The following is a 20574-nucleotide window of genomic DNA, read 5'->3' on the forward strand; positions in this document are numbered from 1 at the left end:
GGGGGGAGGGGATGAAATGCAGACTGTGACAAAATTAATCTAACTGTATTACAGAAGCATGATAAAACCACACTGAGAGTGATGAAAAAAGGGGCTGATCTACGTATCTTTAAGAAAACAGGGGTTTTGACCGGATACTCTAAGGTTAAACACAAAATGAACTGTGTGCATTGTACTTTGGTAGATTTGCTTCTCAGGGGGGTATGGTGTAGCAACTTTGAAACTACTGCATACAAACAGGAGGGTTCAACAAGTAAGTCAATATATTGTAGATAATGAGAGCCAGGTTTCCCATTGTCGGGAGAAAGAAGGTATAAATAAGGAATAGGAAAAAGCTTAGAATGCACCCTTTGGTGCTGGCTCGGAGTCAAAGACATTAGCACAAACTCATGGTTTTTGATATAGAAATAATACATATGTGTATGCACACATGGGTTGGTATACATGCAAAGTTTTCCTAGCTCCATCCAGAGAGGGACAGGAGGCATTGAAACCTCAATGAGCAAAAAGCCAGCACCCAGATCTTGTTTTCAAATACTATTCTCTAATAAAAGTAAGCAGGGATCCTTGGAGAAGTGGTTAATTCCAGAGCTAGTAGAGGAAAAAGAACAAGTCTGGATCACTTGGTGCCCAAAAGTAAGAAAGTGCTTTTGAGGGGAGGGGGGCTGTGTCAAAAGAACAAGGAATCAATGTGAAAGAGTTCCCAGTGGCTCCCAAGTTGAAATAATTTAACAAAAGAAATAACAGTAAGAGATTACAACCCAAAGAATAAAATAAATGCCCATGAGTCTATACTAATACAAATAAATGTTATAAATAGAACAGTAGGTATAATAATATAAATAATTCCTTACAGAAAGAAAGAAAACAAAATCATGGTATAGAACACCACAGTAATAATTACTGCAGGCAAAATACACAAACAGATGCTAAAAGCAGTGAAAGAAAGTTTAAACAGGAACAGGATATTTATTAATTACCAGCAGACAACCATCTTAACCAAGTGGTCATGGCCAACACCGCCAGTAGTAAGATGTACTGACCTTACATGCCCCTGATATGATGATACCCTGAGAAGGGCACCTCACCTCTGTCGGGGTGCTTTCCCGACAGTACATAACCTCAACCCCATCAGAAGGAAATACCACACAAACCCATACTGAGAGATATTCTAAAAAGTTCACTGGTTAGTATTCTTCAAAGTCATGAAAGAGAAAGACTGATAAACTGGTGGAGACTTTAGGAGGTAAGACAACTAAGTCTTAAAGTGGGGCCCGGGATTTGACCCTAGAATAAAAAATGGGCAGCAGTGGAAAAACTGGTGAAATCCAAAGTCTGTAGTTTAGTTCATAATATTTTAATGATACAGATTTCTTATTTTTGATAACTGCCCTATGGTTGTATAGGATGCTCACATAAGGGAAGCTGGGGAAAGAGTGTAAGAGAGTTCTGTAATATTTTTCCAACTCTTCTGTAAGGCTAAACTTATCTCAAGAGTTTAAAGGCTGAGAGAACACCATAAATAAATATTGCAATGCATGCTCAAGTGTACCGATTGCAACTTACCTTGAAAAGCATTAAAAAAAAAAAGCATTAAAAAAAAGATGGATAGAGGGATGGATAAATGTGATAAAGTGAACACAGCAAAATGCTATAGCATCTAGATAGTAAGATGTGGGTTTCCACTATATAATTTCTTCCAACTTTTCTGTATGTTTGAAATTTTCCTAATAGTATGTTGGGAAAAAAATATGAGCCTAGATACTCTGGTTTATCAAGACAAATACCAAGAACTACAGAGAAAAAGAAGGAAAGGGCAGGGGCGGAGAAGGGGAATGTTTCAAAGTGAATAGGTAGATACTCACTAGACTATAAATAAAAGAGAGTAGTGTAGTAGTATGTCTATTTGAATTTTCCCTAGGAATTGTGCTGCTAGAGCTGGATCTAGGGCTGAATCAGATCCAGAATCTGATTTAGATCTATCCTCTGAAGAATGAAAATTACTGTGAAACTGTAAACAGAAAGCTCTTTTGCTTTTACTTATATTAACTTAAAAGAGACTATAACTTTTAACAAAGATTTGGCTTTCTAGTAAAACCTCCTTTGTATCACATTTATTATTTGCACCCTTACCATAAATCAATGTTTTCAAAATACTGTGTTTTGAAACTTTTTTACATCTCTAGATTCAAGTAATACAATTTAAACAGATGATAAGAGTATGAATTTCTTGGGGCGCCTGGATGGCTCAGTCGGGTAAGCATCTAACTCTCGATTTCAGCTTAGGTCATGGTCTCACAGCGGTGGGATCGAGCCCCACGTGGGGCTATGTGCTGTCAACATGGAGCCTGCTTGGGGTTTTCTGTCTCCCTCTCTCTCTGCCCCTCCCCGGCTTGTGTGTGCACTCTCTCTCTCTCCCCCTCAAAATAAATAAACATTAAAAAAAAGAAAAAAAAAAGAGTATGAATTTCTTTGGAGCACCTGGGTGGCTTAGTTGGTTTGAGTGTCCAACTCTTGATCTTGGCTCAGGTCATGATCTCAGGTCAGGATCAAGCCCTGTGGCAGGCTCTGCACTAAGCATGGAGTCTGCTTAAGACTCTGACTCACTCATTCTCTCTCTCTCTCTTTCTCTCTCTCTCTCTCTCTCCCCCTCCCTCTCTCCCTCCATTCCCCCCACCACTCACTCACACTTGCTCTAAAATAAAAATTTTTTTCATAAAGTATGAATTTCTTTACAGAACATAACTACACTTGGATTAATCAACTTTCACAGATACCAAATATCTGAGCCATGACACAGGACACTCACCAGGTCACCCTGATACTAAGCAAACCTAGGTTCCCCAACCATCTGCAACATCCAGCTGAGGTCTTTTGCTTAACACTCTGGACCTTATAAGATCACTGTGCAAGTGGGGACAGTAAACACCTTTTCAACCACCTGTATGCATGTATCTGGTTAGCAGATCTATCCTTTCCTGCTTACTAGGCCATAAACACTAACTCATATCCTATCTACAAAGAGTCACTGAGGGGGCACAATCATGACCCTAACCAACATTACCAACCAAACAGCATTTGATTAGTCCATTTATGATAAGATTTCTCGACTGAAACATTTTTCTGCAACTGACACATAAGCATGATGCTAAAATAGAGCAAACACAAAACCCCTATACCTGTTATAATACGCTTAACTGACAAAAACACCAAATTCTCTAACTTAAGTGTAGTAGAACAAGAGGCAGCACCTTTTAAAATTTTGGTAATGAAGCCACTGAAATTTTCAAAATGAAAATTATACATTGTTCTTTAATTTATGTCATAATAAAAGAAACCATCAAGGAAGAAAAGTGCTTCAAGAGAGAGCCTAGAAATCCTACTCTCTTATCACAGTTTGGATAACCATGGTGGCTTTTTATGACCAAGAATCACTTGGTTGTTCTTAGTTGCTGGGTTTTTTTTTAAGTTTATTTTGAGAGAGAATGAGAGAAAGAGTGAGCAGGGGAGGGGCAGAGAACAAGGGAAAGAGAATCCCAAGCAGGCTCTGTGCTGTCAGTGTGGAGACCAACACAGGGCTGAATCCCACAAACCATGAGATAATGACCTGAGCTGAAGTCAAGAGTCGGATGCTTAACCAACTGAGCCACCCAAGCCCCCTAGTTGTTCTTTGTTTTATACGTGGTTTCTTTCTCTAATGACTGTTTAAAATAAAAGATCACACTATCAACAAATTCTCAAATAAAATTCACCTAAGTAAAGGGGTGGCTGGGGGCTCAGTAAGTTGAGTTTCTGACTTTAGCTCAGGTCATGATCTCGCGGGCTCGTGAGTTCGAGCCCCTCATCAGGCTCAATATCAGCATGGGAGCCCACTTCAGACCCTCTGTTCCCCTCTCTCTCTCTGCCCATCCCCTGCTTGTGTTCTCTCTCTCAAAAATAAACATTAAAAAAAAAAAATTCACCTAGGTATGTTGCCCACTCTCTCTTGTATTTGCGCTGTTTCAGCTAAGCCCCATGAAGCACAGTCTAAAGTGGAGAAGGAGACCTGAATTAACACAGACTGACCACATACCCCCATATCCAATAGCATTATCATTTGATACCTTACCAGGTAATAAAATGAGGAGAACCAGGGAAATGTTGCATTCAGCAGAGCCCTGGAGACATTTAACACATTTAGTCTGTGTCAATAACCTTGGCCCACCAACCTTCCACACCCCCATTCTGTACCCACAAAAGCCAAGTTAATAGGAAAAACTAAATAATATTCTTTGCCCAATTTCCCCAATTTGTCCTTTCCCAGAATTACTTGGGGTGCTTATGAAAATGAAGTTTCCAAGCTCCCTTTCCTAGAGAGTATATGGCAGTAGATCTGAGGTGAGGCCCAGGATTCCCTATTTTACAAAACGACTCAAGTAAGTCTTGTCAACAGGTAAGTTCAAGAAACACTGCAGGTGCTGGCTTTCCCCAGTAAACCTTGCCTAGTTGCAAGCCGATCAAGAAGAGCCTGGGAAGGTAGCTGCTGAAAGGGGAGAAGGCTCCCATGGTCGGCTTCAGCATGGCCTTCGGAAGTTTGGAAGGCCCTGAGTCACTTCTCATTGGAGCATGGGGCATCCCCATCTTTCTCCAACTGTGACATGGGGACTCAGTTTTTTCTGGTGTCCAAGGATCACCTCAAGGCTCTAAAGATAGGGTCTCTCCCATAGGCCTGTCACTGGCCCAGGGTTATTTTATACATATTCTCGAAGGCTGTGGTATCGTGGCTCCTGGCTCCAACTGAACTTGGCACTGACTGCAGACTTTATTGATAGAACTAGGGCACATGCAACAGGCAGCTGAGTGGGAGTGCTCCTGAACCCTTGGCTTCTATTTTTGTCCTTAGTGCCTGCAGCTTATAGATGCCCAAAACATAACGCGTAGTGATGCTTTCTCACAACCACCTGCCGGCAGCTAAGCAAAATTCTAGAGACCTTGGTTGCCTTGCAATGAACTAAAATCTTGTACTCAGACAATAAAGAGCCATCCTTCTCAGCCACTTGCGCTATTAAGTTCACACATAATAGTAATAAAATTTAACAGTGGGCATTTACTGTGGACTAAAATCTATGCTAAGCCTTTTACAGGCTTTAACTTCATTCACTCATCTTACAATTTATTATCAAGAGCCCAGTACTTTGTAACAAGTGCTGAGATACCTCAGTGAACCAAACAGACATAAATCCTTGAAATCACGGACCTCCCGGTTTAGGGAGGAGGCAGACAATAAAAGTTACAGACAAGTCAACTATGTAGCCTGCCCGAAGGGATAAGTACTAAGTTAAAATTTTTTAAAGGGAAGAGGGGTCCTGGAAAGGGCATGTGAAGGAGAGTGTGGTTTATAATTTTAAGTATGGCATGCAGGGTCCAGCTGAGGTGAGACTAGAACACCTCACCTGCATTGAAGGAAGGCAAGAGTGGGCAGTCCAGACACACAGCAGAGCACTCCAGCAGCAGACACGCCAGCCCAAGGCTCCTCAGTCAAGAGTGTGCCTGAGTGCCCAGGGAGCACAAGGAAGTCCATGTGGCTGAGCAGAGTGACTGAGAGAGAAATGTGGGAAGGCCAGAGAGGCAACCAAGGCCACACTGGGAGGGCCTAGAGACCACTAAGAGAACTCTAGCTTTTCTTCTGAGAGAAATGGGGAGATAGGGGAAGGTTTTGAGTAGAATGACGTGTTACAATTTCTATTTTTCAAGATTATGCTGGCTGAAGGGTTAAGAATAGACTGTGAGGGGGATTAAGAATCTTTTTGCCAGAACCCTTGTGAGAAATGATGGTGGCTTGACCAGGGAGATGGTGGTAGAGGGAAGAGCAATGCTCTGAGTCTGGATGCAGAGCCAATGGAGCTTCCTAAAGAATGAAACAGTTTTGTAACTTTGTAATGGTGACAGATGGTATCTAGTAACTAGACTTATTGTGGTGATCATTCTGTAAGGTATACAAATACCGAATCATTGTGTTGTATACTTGAAACAAATACAATGTTATATGTCAGTTATACTCCAATTAAAAAATGGATTTGATCATGAAAAAAAAAAAGAGCCACACAGTTCTCACATATGGGGTCTAAGATAAAGAAGGGGGTTAAGGATGACACCAATAAAACTGCCATTAACTGAGATGGAGAAGACAGATTACAGGTAGAACAAGTTTAGGAAATGTGAGAATCTTGTACTGGACACACTCAGTCTGAGAGCATTCAATATCAAAACGGAGATATTGAATAGGCAAGTGGATAGATGAGTCTAGAGTTAGGGGAGAGAAACAGACTGGAGATATCCATTTGACAAATAACAGTTAAAGCCATGAAAAAGAATATAGTAACAGCGTGAGTACAGAGAGAGAAGAGAGGCCCAGGGACTGAGCTTGGAGGCACACCACCACTGACAGGTCATGGAGGGGGAGCAAGCACAGGAGATGGATGAGCAGCCTGGGAGGGAGGGAGAAGACACAGGAATGGGCATCACAGAAAGCAAAAAGAACTTCCCAGAAAAGGGAGTGCTCAACAGGGCCACATGCTGCCTACAGTTCACAGCAGATGAGGACTGAGAGGTTAGAACCACAACATCACTGACAACCTTGACAGAAGCAACCTCGGTGGAATGGTAAGGGTGAAAGACGGAGAGTGGATTTAAGAGCCCGGGAAGAGAGAGATTTAAGAAGTTTGCGATTATTTCCAATTCACAGATGAGAAGACAGCCTCAAAGAAGTCAATGGCCAGGACACACAAGGCCGATGATATATGCACTCTACACATACATAATCCTTAATGAATTCATCTGGGAGGGAAGGGTGAGAACATGGTCAAGATGTAGACAGAGACTTGATACCTTCTACTCTTTTTTCCATTAACAAAAGGACCTTCTGAGAGGAGAAAAGCCCTTAAGTCATGATTGATGAAGGCACCAGGGCAAAGAGCCAGGGGTAGAAGGCAAGCCTTTGTACAGGGAAGGGAGCAGCAGCACCATCTTGTGTTCCATTGTCCCTAAATATGGGCACAACCAGTTCATCTGAACATTCAAGACTGGCTGCAAAGGGCCAGTTCCATTGCCAAAAGGAATGCCTCCTGCACCAGGTGCTCCATGGAGTCCATAGAGCATCCTCTGGTTCTTTAAAGGGTTAATTCTCTCAAGTCTGCTTATTTCCTCCCCAAAACTGCTGAAACTTTGTAGTCTCACGCTTAGAAGCTACCTGCCACAACCAAGAAAATGTGCAGAGAAACACATGGAGGTGTCCAGCATGCATCAGTGAGAAGAGCTCCAGGCTCCTGAGGGATGTACACCCCTGAGCACATCCATGCCTACCGCAAAAGAAGTCCGACATCTGCATCTCACAGCACCATCCCCAATGCCAGAAACCATTTCTCCAGTGCACTTCAGCACCACACAGGAAGAGGCAGTGTAGGTAAGAGAAGGAGCTCTCACTTCCAAAGGCAGGAGATGTGGGTTCTGGTACTGGCTCTACCACAAGCTGTGTGAAAATGGGCAAACCCCTTACCAGTGGACAAAGGAATGGACCTTATCTGGACCTCATGTCTCAGAGTCTCAGTTTCCTCTCGTGGACAGTAATACAGAATACAGAGGTTGAAAGAATGGGCTTTTTGGTCAGGCTGCCTGGGTCCACTATTCATGAACTACGTTAACCTGTATTAAATTATTTAACTTTCTGAAACCTCATTTTTAGTAGCTATAAAATGCAGAGGGCAGTACGTACCCCATCAAGAACTATGAAAACAAAGTGTCCAGTAATGGTGTGGACCCTCCACTGCCTACTGTAATGCTACGAGAGAGCTGTCTTCCAAGATGCATTTATTAATAACTAATCTCCCCATCTATAACTAAGACATATAATTAGTAAACTTCTGATAAAGATATATACCAGATCAGTTGAAATAATGTCAAGAACAAAGAAAATCAAAATTTAGCCAAAAAAGTCTAAAGAATAAAAAATGAATAGCGAAAGTGAAAGACTGTGACAGATATACCTTGAACGGGGATCTCCCCATAGTTTGGTCTCTTATCTGACAGCGCTGTCAAGGGTTTGGATGCAGAGATCGGCCCACTTATAGAATGTCTCTGAAATCATAAGATAAACGGTATCAAAGTTAGCTTAAATCTAGAGCTGGGACTCAGAAATAAAGTCAATGTTGTAGAGAGTAAATATTTAGTTATGAATTTGCATAATTCTTTCCACATGATTATAATAAGGCTAACCATACACACACTTACAGGCATATAATGCAATCAATACACTATTTTAAAAATTCACAGAAATATCCCATGTGCCCATTACTGTTTACCCCAATGGTAACATGTACAGTATAATATCACAACCAGGATACTGACATTGATACACACAAGATAGAGAACATTTGCATCGCCACAAGGATGCCTCCCGTGACTTTTGTATAGTCATACTTTCCCTCCCCACATCACTGAACTCTGGTATTTTGAGTGTGATCTCATTATTTTGTTTAAAGAAAATTCTTAAATATTACATACCAATCAGCTAAATATGAAATGTGCTCCTACTACAACTGCCCCAGTACAACCCGTCATCTTGATCCATTACCACTGCAGTGGCTTCCCCACTGGCTTCCCCATCTCTGATCTTATACCCTCTCTCCTCTGCTTCATCTCCTGCCATCTCTAGGTAATGTTCAAATACCACCAAACTACTTATTTTCATACAGTCCATGGTGTTTACATCTCTGTCCTTTCTGTCATGCTTATTTCCCCAGTCTTTTTTTTTCATCTAGTGAGCATCAAACTACTTATTTCATATTCCCAGGAGAAAAGTATGCACGGCTCAACTTCACATCCTTATCAACAGTTGATATGGTCTTTTAATTTTAGCCATCTGAAAGGGTACATAATGGGATCTTATTGTAAATTTAATTTTTACCTCCCAGTGACTAATGGTGTTGGACATCTTTTCATGTGTTTACTGGCCAATTGTGTATCTTCTCTTAGGAAGGGACTTTTAAAATCTTTTGTCTGCAGGGCACCTGGGTGGCTCAGTTGGTTAAGCATCTGTCTTTGGCTCAGGTTGTGGTCTCGCAGTTTGTGAGTTCGAGCACAGACCCTGCTTTGGATTCTCTCTCTGCCCCTCCTCTTCCCTCTCTCTGGCGCTCTCTCTCTCTCTCTCTCTCTCTCTCTCTCAAAAATAAATAAATAAACGTTAAAATCTTTTGTCTGCTATTTACTGGTTTGTCTTCGATCAAGAAGACAAATACATCTTGGAATACAAGTGTTTTGACAGATAAATGTATTGCAATCATATTCTCCCCAGTCTTTCATCTCTTAATTTTTTTGTTTTGTTTTTTTTTGAAGGAGAGAGACAGAGCATGAGCGGGGAAGGAGCAGAGAGAGAGAGAGAGAGAGAGAGAGAGATACAGAATTAGAAGTGGGCTCCAGGCTCTAAGCTGTCAGCACAGAGGCCAATGTGGGGCTCGAACTCACGAACTGTGAGATCATGACCCGAGGTGAAGTCAGACACTCAACTGACTGAGCCACCCAGGCGCCCCTCCAGTCTTTCATTTCTTAATTATCTCTCAGAGCAGTTTCAAATTTTGATGCCCAATTTATTACTTTTATTTTATAATTCATTCTTTTTGTGTCCTAAATAAGAAATCCTGGCCTTCTCCAAAGTCAGGATGATTTTCTCTAACGTTTTCATTTAGAAGTTTTGTAGCTTTACCATGTACATTTAGGTCTACAGTTAATTTCAGGTTTTGTTTTTTTTTTTCTTTTTAAGTTTATTTTGAGAGAGAAAGAGAGAACATGGGGAAGGGCAGAGAGAGAGGGAGAGAGACAGAATCCCAAGCAGGCTCTGCACTGTCAGCACAGAGCCCGATGCGGGGTTCAAACTCATGAACTGTGAGAGCGTGACCTAAGCTGAAATCAAAAGTCCGACACTTAACCAACTTATCCACCCAGGAGCCCCAGTTTCAGTTTTTATACATGCCTTGAGGTAATGGTTGTGGTTATTCTTTCCCCATGTTGATTCTAGCTGTTCCAGAATCCTTTGTTGGGAAGGCTATCCCTCTCAATTGAATTACCTGGGCACCTTTGTTGAAAATCAACTGACCTATTGCTGGATTTTCTATCTATTCTGCTGATCTAATGTCTATGTTTAAACTTACGTCAGTAATTGCAACTTCTGGTACTCTAGCTATTTGTGGGATGGGGAGTTTACCAGCTTAATAAAGACTCTGTAAAAATGAATAAATAAACAAACTAGGTTGGTACCACACTGTCTTGATTACTGTAAGTGTTGTAATCAGGTAGTATAAGTCCTCCAAATTTGTTTCCTTTTTTATCCCCCAGATGCTCTGGATATTCAGGGTCCTTTGAATTTCCATATAAATTTAAATTTTTATTATCAATTTCTACAAAATAGCATGCAGGACTGTCATTGGGATTGTGCTGAATCTACAGATCAACGTAAGGGAGAACTATAAGATAATAACAACGAGTCTTCCAATCCATGAATATATCTCTCCATTTATTACTTAATTTCTCTCAGCAATGTTTTATACTTTCCACTGTACAGATCTTGCACAGTATTTTGTTAAATGTATTGCTAAGTATTCCAATTAAAAAATTTTTTTAATGTTTATTTATTTTTGAGAGAGAGAGAGACAGAGTGCGAGCAGGGGAAGGGGCAAAGAGAGAGGGAGACACAGAATCCGAAGCGGGCTCCAGGTTCCGAGCTGTCAGCATAGAGCCCGACGCGGGGCTCAAACTTATGAACTGTGAGATCATGACCCCAGTCTAAGTCAGACACTTAACCCACTGAGCCACCCTGGCGCCCCAGTATTTCAATTTTAAATTATTCACTGGAGTGACTAGATCTAAGAGTTAGCAAGAGGGGTCCTCAAGACATAGCTAATCTTTTTATAACCTTACCTTGTAAGTGACATCCCATGCCTTTTGCCACACTCTATTCATCAGAAGTGAGTCAGGAAGTCCAGCCAACATGGTTCCATAAGAGTGTGACTACCAGGAGGTGAAAGTCACTGAGAAGTATTTGAGAGGTTGAGTACCCCAGTTACTCATGGATCTCCTAGGTCTTTTTGAGCTTTATTTTTAAGGTCTTTTAAGGTAGGTCTATCATAGTGTTTACTCAAGAGCTGCTATTTAGTTCTACTTCATGGTGTGCCCCTTAGGGGTCTCTAATGAATGTTCCAAGTATCGCAAGATTTCTCCATGGTGACCAGTGACAACTCAAACGATTCCCTGCCCTGTGTGAACTATGGGAAGTGTTTGCTTGACAGCTCCCTGGTAACTCTATTTCCTGAAAATTGTTCATGCAGCCTTGTGAGAATTCACCCTGTGACTGGCATTTAAGCAAAGACTCACAGGGATGCCTCTGCAGAGTTCTAGACCCTTCCTCTGTGTAGCTCCCTTCTCCCAGGTCCTCTGCCCTGCAAATTCTAGCTCTCTCATTCTTCCTAAATGCTGATCTGGGTCTCTTCAGACCCAACTAGTTCCCCCTTCCCAGCTCTATCTGGATTCATCTCCCCTGTAACCACCATCTGAAACCTCCCTACAGGACACGTGTGGACCCAGCAGGACTTTTATTAACTTGTACTCATGGATCACAGTCTTGTACTGCCTGTTGTATGTGTCTGAATATAACTGCTTCCTATAATTTGTCCAGTGCTCAAGTTGCTTGGGGTGGCAGAGCAATCTGGCCGCCACTCCTGCACAGCTAGAAGAATTCCCACTCAGAGAGTTTTGAAAACTAACAATGCCAATCTTGGGCCCTATTCCATAGAGATTCTCATTCACTAGGATGAGGCCCAGGAATCTATGATTTTCATGCACAATTAGGTTTGAGAAGCACTGTGCTAACTATAAATAACCAAGGACTACAAAGCTACTAAATGGGACTTGTAATTATTAACTTTTTCAACTTACAGAGATCTTTTACCTCCTATCTTTACAAAGTCATGCTTTGTACATTAAATTTCAACTGACATATACCATTTAAAGAAACTTCACCTTATTTGAAGTTTATATTTTGCACCTTTATTTTGCTTTTATTTGTATCTTGAGGTCTTTAGAAAAAGTGTGATTAACAGAGAGCACATAAAGAGCATTAAATCTGGGCACCTTGCTGGCTCAGTCGGTTAAGCGTTCAACTTTGGCTCAGGTCATGATCTCGCAGTTTGTGAGTTTGAGCCCCACACTGGGCTGTGCTGATAGCTCAAAGCCTGGAGCCTGCTTCAGATTCTGCGTGTGTGTGTGTGTGTGTGTGTGTGTGTGTGTGTGTGTGTGTCTGCCTGCCCCTCCCCTGATCGCACTCTTTCTCTCAAAAATAAACAAACATTAAAAAAAAAAAAGCATTACATCTATAGATGGGATATGGAATTCCCTTGCCTTCTTGTAAATTAAGAGCATAACACCTTCTATATACATGCAAATACAGAGCCACTAACTTGCAGCATTACAAATGCAGGAGTGCACTTTTACCCTAAATGTCACACAGGAAAAAGTTAAAAAAAAAAAAAAAAAGTATTCATTAGCAAAATACATGGCCAATAATAGTTAACACAGAACAAAAGTCTCCACTCACAAATAAAATGCTCCCAAACCCTATGGCCAAGGCTACCCTGTATCACAGGGTACTAGGTTGAAGGCCATTTTTTCTTTGGCTACTCTCACCTAAGTGGAAAAACTCCATCAGAGCCATTCTTTCCAAAAGTGGCTAACCAACAAGAGCACAGTGAGAGGGCCTCTTGGGCACTACAGAGCAATAGCCATCTGCCTTGCTTCTGGTCTGCATTTCCACAGTGGTCGAAGAGCAACTTTGGAGACTTGTCTATAATGGATTAGCAATGCCCTTGTGCTAGCAATGCCCTTGTGATATAAAATGGTCCACAATGAACCACACTTTTCTGAATTCATGCCTTGTGCAGAACCCTCCCACTCTGAATCTGTGCTAGCTTTATGACTTGGCTGGACCAAAAGAATGGGACAGAAGTGACACTGTCCAAGTTCCAAGACTAGGTCTTAAGGGGCTTTGCTAACTTCCACATTCACCTTCATGGAGTTTGAGACACTGCACCATGAAGGAACCTGAGAGGAAAGACCACATGGAGAGAGTGACCCAGCCATCCCTGGTGACCCAGGCCCCAGACCACCCTACAGCTAAGTGCAGCTGCAGAAGTGAGCCCACGCAAAACCAGCAAAGAACTGCCTGGTCAACACTGAAATGTGAAAAATAATACAACTGCTGTCTTAAGCCACTAAGCTTTGAAGTGATTTGTTATATAGTAGAGACTCAGACATGCCAACTACAGCTTCTACTTAGAGAGATGGTCCCTGGAGCCACACGCCCAGGTTCGAATCCCAGTTCTATTACTTCTTCATTATATGATCCTCAGCAAGCTGCTTAACCTTTCTGGGCCTCAGTTTCTATATGTGAAAACTAGGGGTAAGAACAGTACCAAATACTCAATAGAGCTGTTTTAAGGATTAAATGAATTCACATTATAAAGCATTTGGAACAGTGTAGAACACACAGCAATTACTCAACCCCTGTTAGCTACTGCTATTATTGGAGACTTTCAGAAGAGTAACATAATTGACCTTTACATAATTTATCTCAATGTAAGGATACTTACAACATTTCACAATTCCAAGTACATCCCTCATGAGGTTGTCACTGCCCCCTAACGTAACTGTAAATGACTCTGAAGAGGACTTTCAAGTGCTGAGGTCCTCACAGCCTACATGGTCATGGACACTTACCTGCATAGGGGAGACAGCTGCTGCAGGAGGGGTTTTCATAGGACTTGGACTCAGAGGCGTTCGAGGAATTGCAGCTGCAGCAGGGTTTGGTACTACAAAAACAAACAAATACTGAGTGTATCACCGTACAGTGGACGCTTTCATAACTGGTCTCCCCTGAAAGGTTCCCAAATTATCCAATGCTTTGGCTCCCCTGGAAACCGTCCTGACGTCTAACCTCCACAACACAGACACAGTTGTGCCTAGCAGGTGGTGCTTCTCCCGACACTAGGTGGACTGCCTGTTCCTCAGAGTCTTTGCGTTGATTCTCAACCCTGGTTATGCCAGTCATTTCATCTTTGCCATTTAATTAACTTTTGTAGTTAAAGAGCTCCATAAGCCAATGAAATTCAAGTTCAAAAAACCCAAGAGGAGTATTTCCATAAAGGCATCAGGTGAGAAGCCTGACCCACAGTGGATGCACATTCAACGAAGGAACACTGGAAAACAAAAACAAGAAACAAAGGAACACTGGGCTCCTATTCATCTTTTCTCATGTTCTCCTGTGGAGTTCATCACTTCACAAGTATTTTCTGGTCTGCATTTAATGCATGATGTGTAATTATTCACTCGCATGTCAGTCTCCCTCTCTAAACTAAACTCTTCAAAAGTAGGATTCATAATTTACTCACTTCTAGATACTTGGGCTTGGTACAGATTCTGGTAGAGGGTGCATAAAAATGGTTATTCATTTGAAGTTAAATTAAATACAAAACAGGACAAACCAATGAAATCAGACATATCACACAGTGAGAAAAGATGAAGAAGTAGATCACTGTAGATCACTGTGGACCTTTTAAGGCAGCCAAGCACTTATATTTAAATTGCTATTGGGGCGCCTGGGTGGCTCAGTCGGTTAAGCGGCTGACTTCGGCCCAGGTCATGATCTCGCGGTCCATGAGTTTGAGCCCCGCGTCGGGCTCTGTGCTGACAGCTCAGAGCCTGGAGCCTGTTTCAGATTCTGTGTCTCCCTCTCTCTGACCCTCCTCCGTTCATGCTTTGTCTCTGTCTCAAAAATAAATAAACGCTAAAAAAAAAAAATTAATTAATTAAAAAAATAAATAAATAAATTGCTATTTCTTTTTAAGTTTATTTATGTTGAGAGAGAGAGAGAGAGAGAGAGAGAGAGAATATCCCAGGCACGTTCTGCACTGTCAGCTCGGAGCCCAATGTGGGGGCTTGATCTCATGAACCATGAATGAGATCATGACCTGAGCCAAAATCAAGAGTTGGATGCTTAACTGACTTAGCCACCCAGGCGTCCCTTAAACAGCTATTTTTAGATTCATTTTTTTTATGGAGATAAAATTCACATAATAGAAAGTAATTTTAAAATGTATAGCTCAATGGTATTTAGTATATTTACAAGATTGTGTAACTATCATCACTTCTACCTAGTTATAAAACATCTTTATTACCCTAAAAGGAACCTCAGTATCTATTAAGCAATCACTTCCCATTGATCTCTACCTGAGCCCCTGCCAACCGCCAAACTGCTTTCTGTCTCTATGGATTTACCTATTCTGCCTATTTCCTATAAATGGAATCTTACAACCTAAAGTCTTTTGTGTCTGGCTGCTTTTACTTAGCATGTTTTCCACATGGTAGTATGTATCAGTACTTCTTTTATTCCTCCTTATAGCTGAATAATATTCCATCAGATGGACACACCATATTCTGTTCATCCACTGATCGATTAATGGACATCTGGGTTGTTTCTACATTTTGGCTGTTGTGAAAAGTGCTGCCGTGAACACTTGTGTACAACTATCTGAATACTTATGTTAACTTGTTTTGCACATATAATTAAGCAGTGGAACTGCTGAGTCACTTAGATATATTTTATTATAACATTGCTTTTTCTTTTTTTTTTTAATGTTTATTTATTTTTGAGAGAGAGAGAGAGAGGGGTGGGGGAGGGCAGAGAGAGAGAGGGAGACACAGAATCTGAAACAGGCTCCAGGCTCTGAGCTGTCAACACAGAGCCCAACGGGGGGCTCGAACTCACGAACTGCGAGATCATGACCTGAGCCGAAGTCAGACGCTCAACCGACTGAGCCACCCAGGTGCCCCTATAATATTGCTTTTTCAAAAAGATCAGTATAGAAGCAGATTTATCATCTTTTTGCATTAGAGCTCGTTTCATCAATATTTTGAATAACTGCATGACTTTTAGTGTAGTCATTCCGTTATTATTTCATTTTAGAAGAATAGATTTTTGTAAGTCTTTCTTTCATCTTAGTCCATCATATTACCCAGAGGTAGCCACTAACAAGAGTTCCAAGTGCATCTTCCTGCACTTTTAGTGCAAAAATCTATGTATTTAAAAAACAAAATCACGCTATACAATACTAGTCTGCAACTTACTATAAAGTATTGCAGGCATATTTTAACATCAGTACTTCGAGACTGACCTCATCCTTATTAAAAAATGCACAGTATTCTATTGTACTAATGGGTCATAACTGACTTAATCCTTTAAATGGGCACATAAGCAATTTTCAGGTTTTCCATTTTTTCAAACAACGCTACATTGAAAACTTTGTGTGTATAGCTGTATCTATGCATCTTTATAAACTTGTTCCAGTATTATGTATGAGAACTTCAGGGTCTCTGAATATGGCATTTTAAATTGGAAGATATTGTCCTCCAAAACATTTGTACCAACAGTGTGTGTGAGTATACAAGTGACTTTTGCTCTGATTTTAAGTCAAAGAAAACTGATTTGTGTATAGTCATAGAACATAGATTATAGAAACTCTATTATTAGAGTGAATTAGTATAAAGCCTATCATGAAGTTTAAAGAATTTTTAGAAGAAAATATAAATTTTACGACACCTTATATTTAGTTGTTTTTTTTTTGAGATTTTACTTATTTTTTAAATGTCTACTTATTTTGAGAGAGACAGAGAGAGAGAGAGAGAGAAAGAGAGAGCACAAGCACATGTGAGTGAGTGGGAAAGGGGCAGAAAGAGGGAGAGAGAGAATCCCAAGCAGGTTCCACGCTCAGCACAGAGCCCGACATGGGGCTCAATCTCACCTCCTCGAAATCACAACCTGAGCAGATATCAGGAGTTGGACACTTAACTGACTAAGCCACCCAGGAGCCCTAAGATTTTAAGTAATCTCCACACTCAACGTGGCGCTCAAACTCACAATCCTGAGATCAAGAGTCACATGCTCTACTGACTAAGCCAGCCAGGTGTCCCCCATTTAGTTGTTTTTAAAAACTACATCCCTGGGGTGCATGGGTGACTCAGTCAGTTAAGCATCCAACTCTTCATTTCAGCTCAGGTCATGCTCTCATGGTTTGTGAGATGGAGCTCCGCGTCAGGCTAAGGCTGACAGTGCAGAGCCTGCTTGGGATTTTCTTTCTCTCTCCTCCCTCTGCCCCTTCCCCTGCTTGTGCTCACTCTCTCTTTCAAAATAAATAAGCAAACATAAAAACTACATCTTTTTCCCTTTCCCAGAGTTGAGGATTAGAGAGATGAAAAGGAGGCAGGCATCTGAAGGTAGGAAGAATGAGCTTCTGGGTACAGAAGAGCCCATGTGACATGGAGCCTGACTTATTTCTGGACTGAAGTCCAGTGAGGCAGGAGTATAGAGAGCAGGGGAAGAGTGATCCAACTGAGGCAAGAGGAAGGCAGGGTCAGACCACGTATGCATCTGGGGATCTGTATTTCATTCTAACTATAATAAAGCAGCTAAAGGAGTTTAAGCAAAAAAAAGATCTTTTTGTCATGAAATGAAATGGAGAGAACTGAAATTAGAAGATATGGTGGTTGGTACTAGCAGTTGATTGTGCTGCTAGAGATGGAGACAAGTAAACAGAACAAAGATGTGTCTGCTAGAGGCTAGACCGACATATGGAGGTGAGAAAGAAAAAGGATTTAAGGAAGGAGGATTTCTGGCTTAATTAACTGGGTAGAACAGTGCTGCCAGTTATAAGGGGAAAGACTGAAGCTCAAGGACAAGAGTGCGGTTTTGGACAGAAGATGTGTAGGAGATACCTGAGTGTCAATGTCAAGCAGGCCTTTGGATTTATAGACTTATAGGAATTTAGAGGAAGGGAAAGAGCTGAATTCATACATCCGGAAGATTTTAGGCACAGAGAAGACACTCAAAATCCCAAGACTATCTTAAGACCAAGTCTGAGACCAAGATGTCTGAAGTTGAACAGATCCTAAGTCTCCTGCTAAAGTCACTTGACTGTAAGACTAACTCATTAATACTACATGAAATTTGATGAGGCTTAGAGAATAGGATGGTAAAGAAAATCAAACCAGGCCAGAGAATTGATGGTAAGTGAATAATGACTGCCTGCCCATGGCATAGGGTATAAGAAATTACCTTGCGAAGCACTGTCGAAGGATTTGATGAGGGTTTTTACCGTTGGGGTTGGCTCAGAGGAAGTTGAGGACCTTCTACTCAGTCCCATCCCTTGCCTTAAGGCTGCCAAATCTCTCTCAACAGCATTCATGTAGTTGTACACCCGGCCTCGCTCTTCCTCTTGCCTGAAAACAATATTGAAATCAGGGAGTTTTTACACATATACTAGCAAATAACATTTTCCCCTCCCTACTGAAAAGCACTAAAAAATATCAGTTTTTAAAAAGACATTATCAATAGAGCTGAGTAAATTACCTAGTCTAATATTCTCATTTGCTTGGTAAATTCCAGGAAATGATATTAAAATTTTTATATCAGGTTATACTAAATAGGTTAAGTAACCATCAGAATCCATTTTCATCTGAGTAAGTGTAAGGTGAGGACATCAGTAATCAATTAGCAGTAAAATGGGAAGTGGACTGGCCAAATATCTTGACTCAGAACTGGGGATTTCAAGGTTCTGTCCTGCTTTGAAGAGTCTGGGAATTCACCAGTACATATGGATTATCTGTACTAGCAGGATCTAACATGCCATGCATAGACATTGAAATACAAAGAAATGAAATCAAAGCTCATATTCTTTAAAACAAACAAAATCTGCTACAGTCTCCAAATAGATTTCTACAAAGGAAAAAAAAAAAAAAAAAAAGCCTGGGCCCATATTAGTAACATGAGTCTCTGAAATGCTCAGTGTGATGGATCATGAGTCATTGAAAAAAATCAATTACACTTTATTTCTGGCCAGCTCTAATTCACTGAGCTGACAAAAGTTTTCATCTGTAATGAGATTCAGTTGCAGAGTTTGTGCATGTCATAAAACTATCAAGTAAGATTATAGGTGGACAAAAACAAAGTCAGACCTTAGGAAATTTTGGTAGCCACTTGGCTCTTCTGACAGTTTTTTTCCTCCAGATGTACCACAGGGTCTCATGCTCAGAAGGTTTAACAAAGAATCTGTAACAGTGATTATCAAACTTTTTGGTCTTGGAGCCCCTTTTCACTCTTAAAAATTACTGAGGATCCCAAAGAGCTTTTCTTTATGTGGCTTATATCTATTGACATTTATCGTAATGGAAATTTAAACTAAGACATATTTAAAATATTTAACGAACTAAAAATAAAAATAAACCCAGGACTTATCAATATGACATATTTTTATGAAAAACAGCTCTTTTCTAAAACCAAAAAAAAAAAAAAAAAAAAAAAAAAAAGGAAAAGGAAGAAGAACAGCAGTGTTTTTACACTTCTCCAAATCTCTTTGATAGCTGACTTAATAGAAGACTGCTAGGGGCACCTGGGTGGCTCAGTGAGTTAAACATCCAACTCTTGATTTTGGCTCAGGTCATGGTCTCAGTCTCACAGTCATGGGATTGAGCCCTGTGCTGGGTTCCGTGCTGACAGTGTGGAGCCTGCTTGGGATTCTCTCCTTCCCCATCTCTGCCCTTCCCCACTTGCTTATGCACATGTTCTCTCTCTCAAAAAATAAACTTAAACAAAATAGAAGACTGCTAGATTCTCATTTCTTCTCTATTCAGTCTATTGCAAAATAAAAAAGAACAAGCCTCACAGATAGTAGTAGCTGGAAAAGATTGTTTTAATGATATTAAAATAGATAACTGTGGCTTTTTAGACAACTGAGACTTTTTCCTTGATACTATACCAAAATGTAGTAAGTGGTGGTTACTTAAAAGTTAGGTGCAATGTGGAATTTGAAACCATGTGAATAAACTTTTCCTATTCTGTCCATTAAAAATCTCCTAGCCTAATGTGGAGAAAGAGGAACCTTTTGCATTGCTGGTGGGAATGCAAACTGGTGCAGCCACTCTGGAAAACAGTATGAAGGTTCCTCAAAAAATTAAAAATAGAACTACCCTACGACCCAACAATTGTACTACTAGGTATTTATCCAAAGGACACAGGTGCACCCCAATGTTTATAGCAGCACTATCGACAACAGCCAAAGTATGGAAAAAGCCCAAATGTCCATTGACAGATGAATGGATAAACAATGGATATATACGTGTGTGTGTGTGTGTATACACAACATATATATACATGTGTATACATATACACACACACATACATACATACATACATACACACATACATGGAGTATTACTTGGCGATCAAAAAGAATGAAATCTTGCTATTTGCAACAATGTGGATGGAACTAGAGTGTATCATGCTAAGAGAAATTTGCTAGTCAGAGAAAGACAAATACCGTATGACTTCACTCATATGTGGAATTTAAGATACAAAACAGATGAACATAAGGGAAGAGAAGCAAAAATAATATAAAAACAGGGAGGGGGGACAAAACATAAGAGACTCTTAAATATAGAGAACAA

The 20574-nt window shown here is 40.7% G+C and overlaps 1 protein-coding gene across 3 annotated transcripts in view; it reads right to left on the reverse strand.

Moving 5' to 3' along the window:
* Positions 1 to 20574, reverse strand: part of SPECC1L (sperm antigen with calponin homology and coiled-coil domains 1 like) — a 140493-nt gene that overhangs the window by 48448 nt on the left and 71471 nt on the right. For all 3 annotated transcript variants that reach the window (XM_019467095.2, XM_053902143.1, XM_053902144.1), the window contains 3 exons: positions 18188 to 18351; positions 13798 to 13889; positions 8022 to 8112 (listed from right to left, as the gene is read on the reverse strand). In XM_019467095.2, the coding sequence (XP_019322640.2) occupies positions 8022 to 8112; positions 13798 to 13889; positions 18188 to 18351 (347 nt within the window). The remainder of the gene's footprint in view (positions 1 to 8021; positions 8113 to 13797; positions 13890 to 18187; positions 18352 to 20574) is intronic.

This window comes from Panthera pardus, unplaced genomic scaffold, assembly GCF_024362965.1.
Source record: "Panthera pardus isolate Hobbes unplaced genomic scaffold, ASM2436296v1 HiC_scaffold_15, whole genome shotgun sequence".
NCBI classification, from domain to species: domain Eukaryota; kingdom Metazoa; phylum Chordata; class Mammalia; order Carnivora; family Felidae; genus Panthera; species Panthera pardus.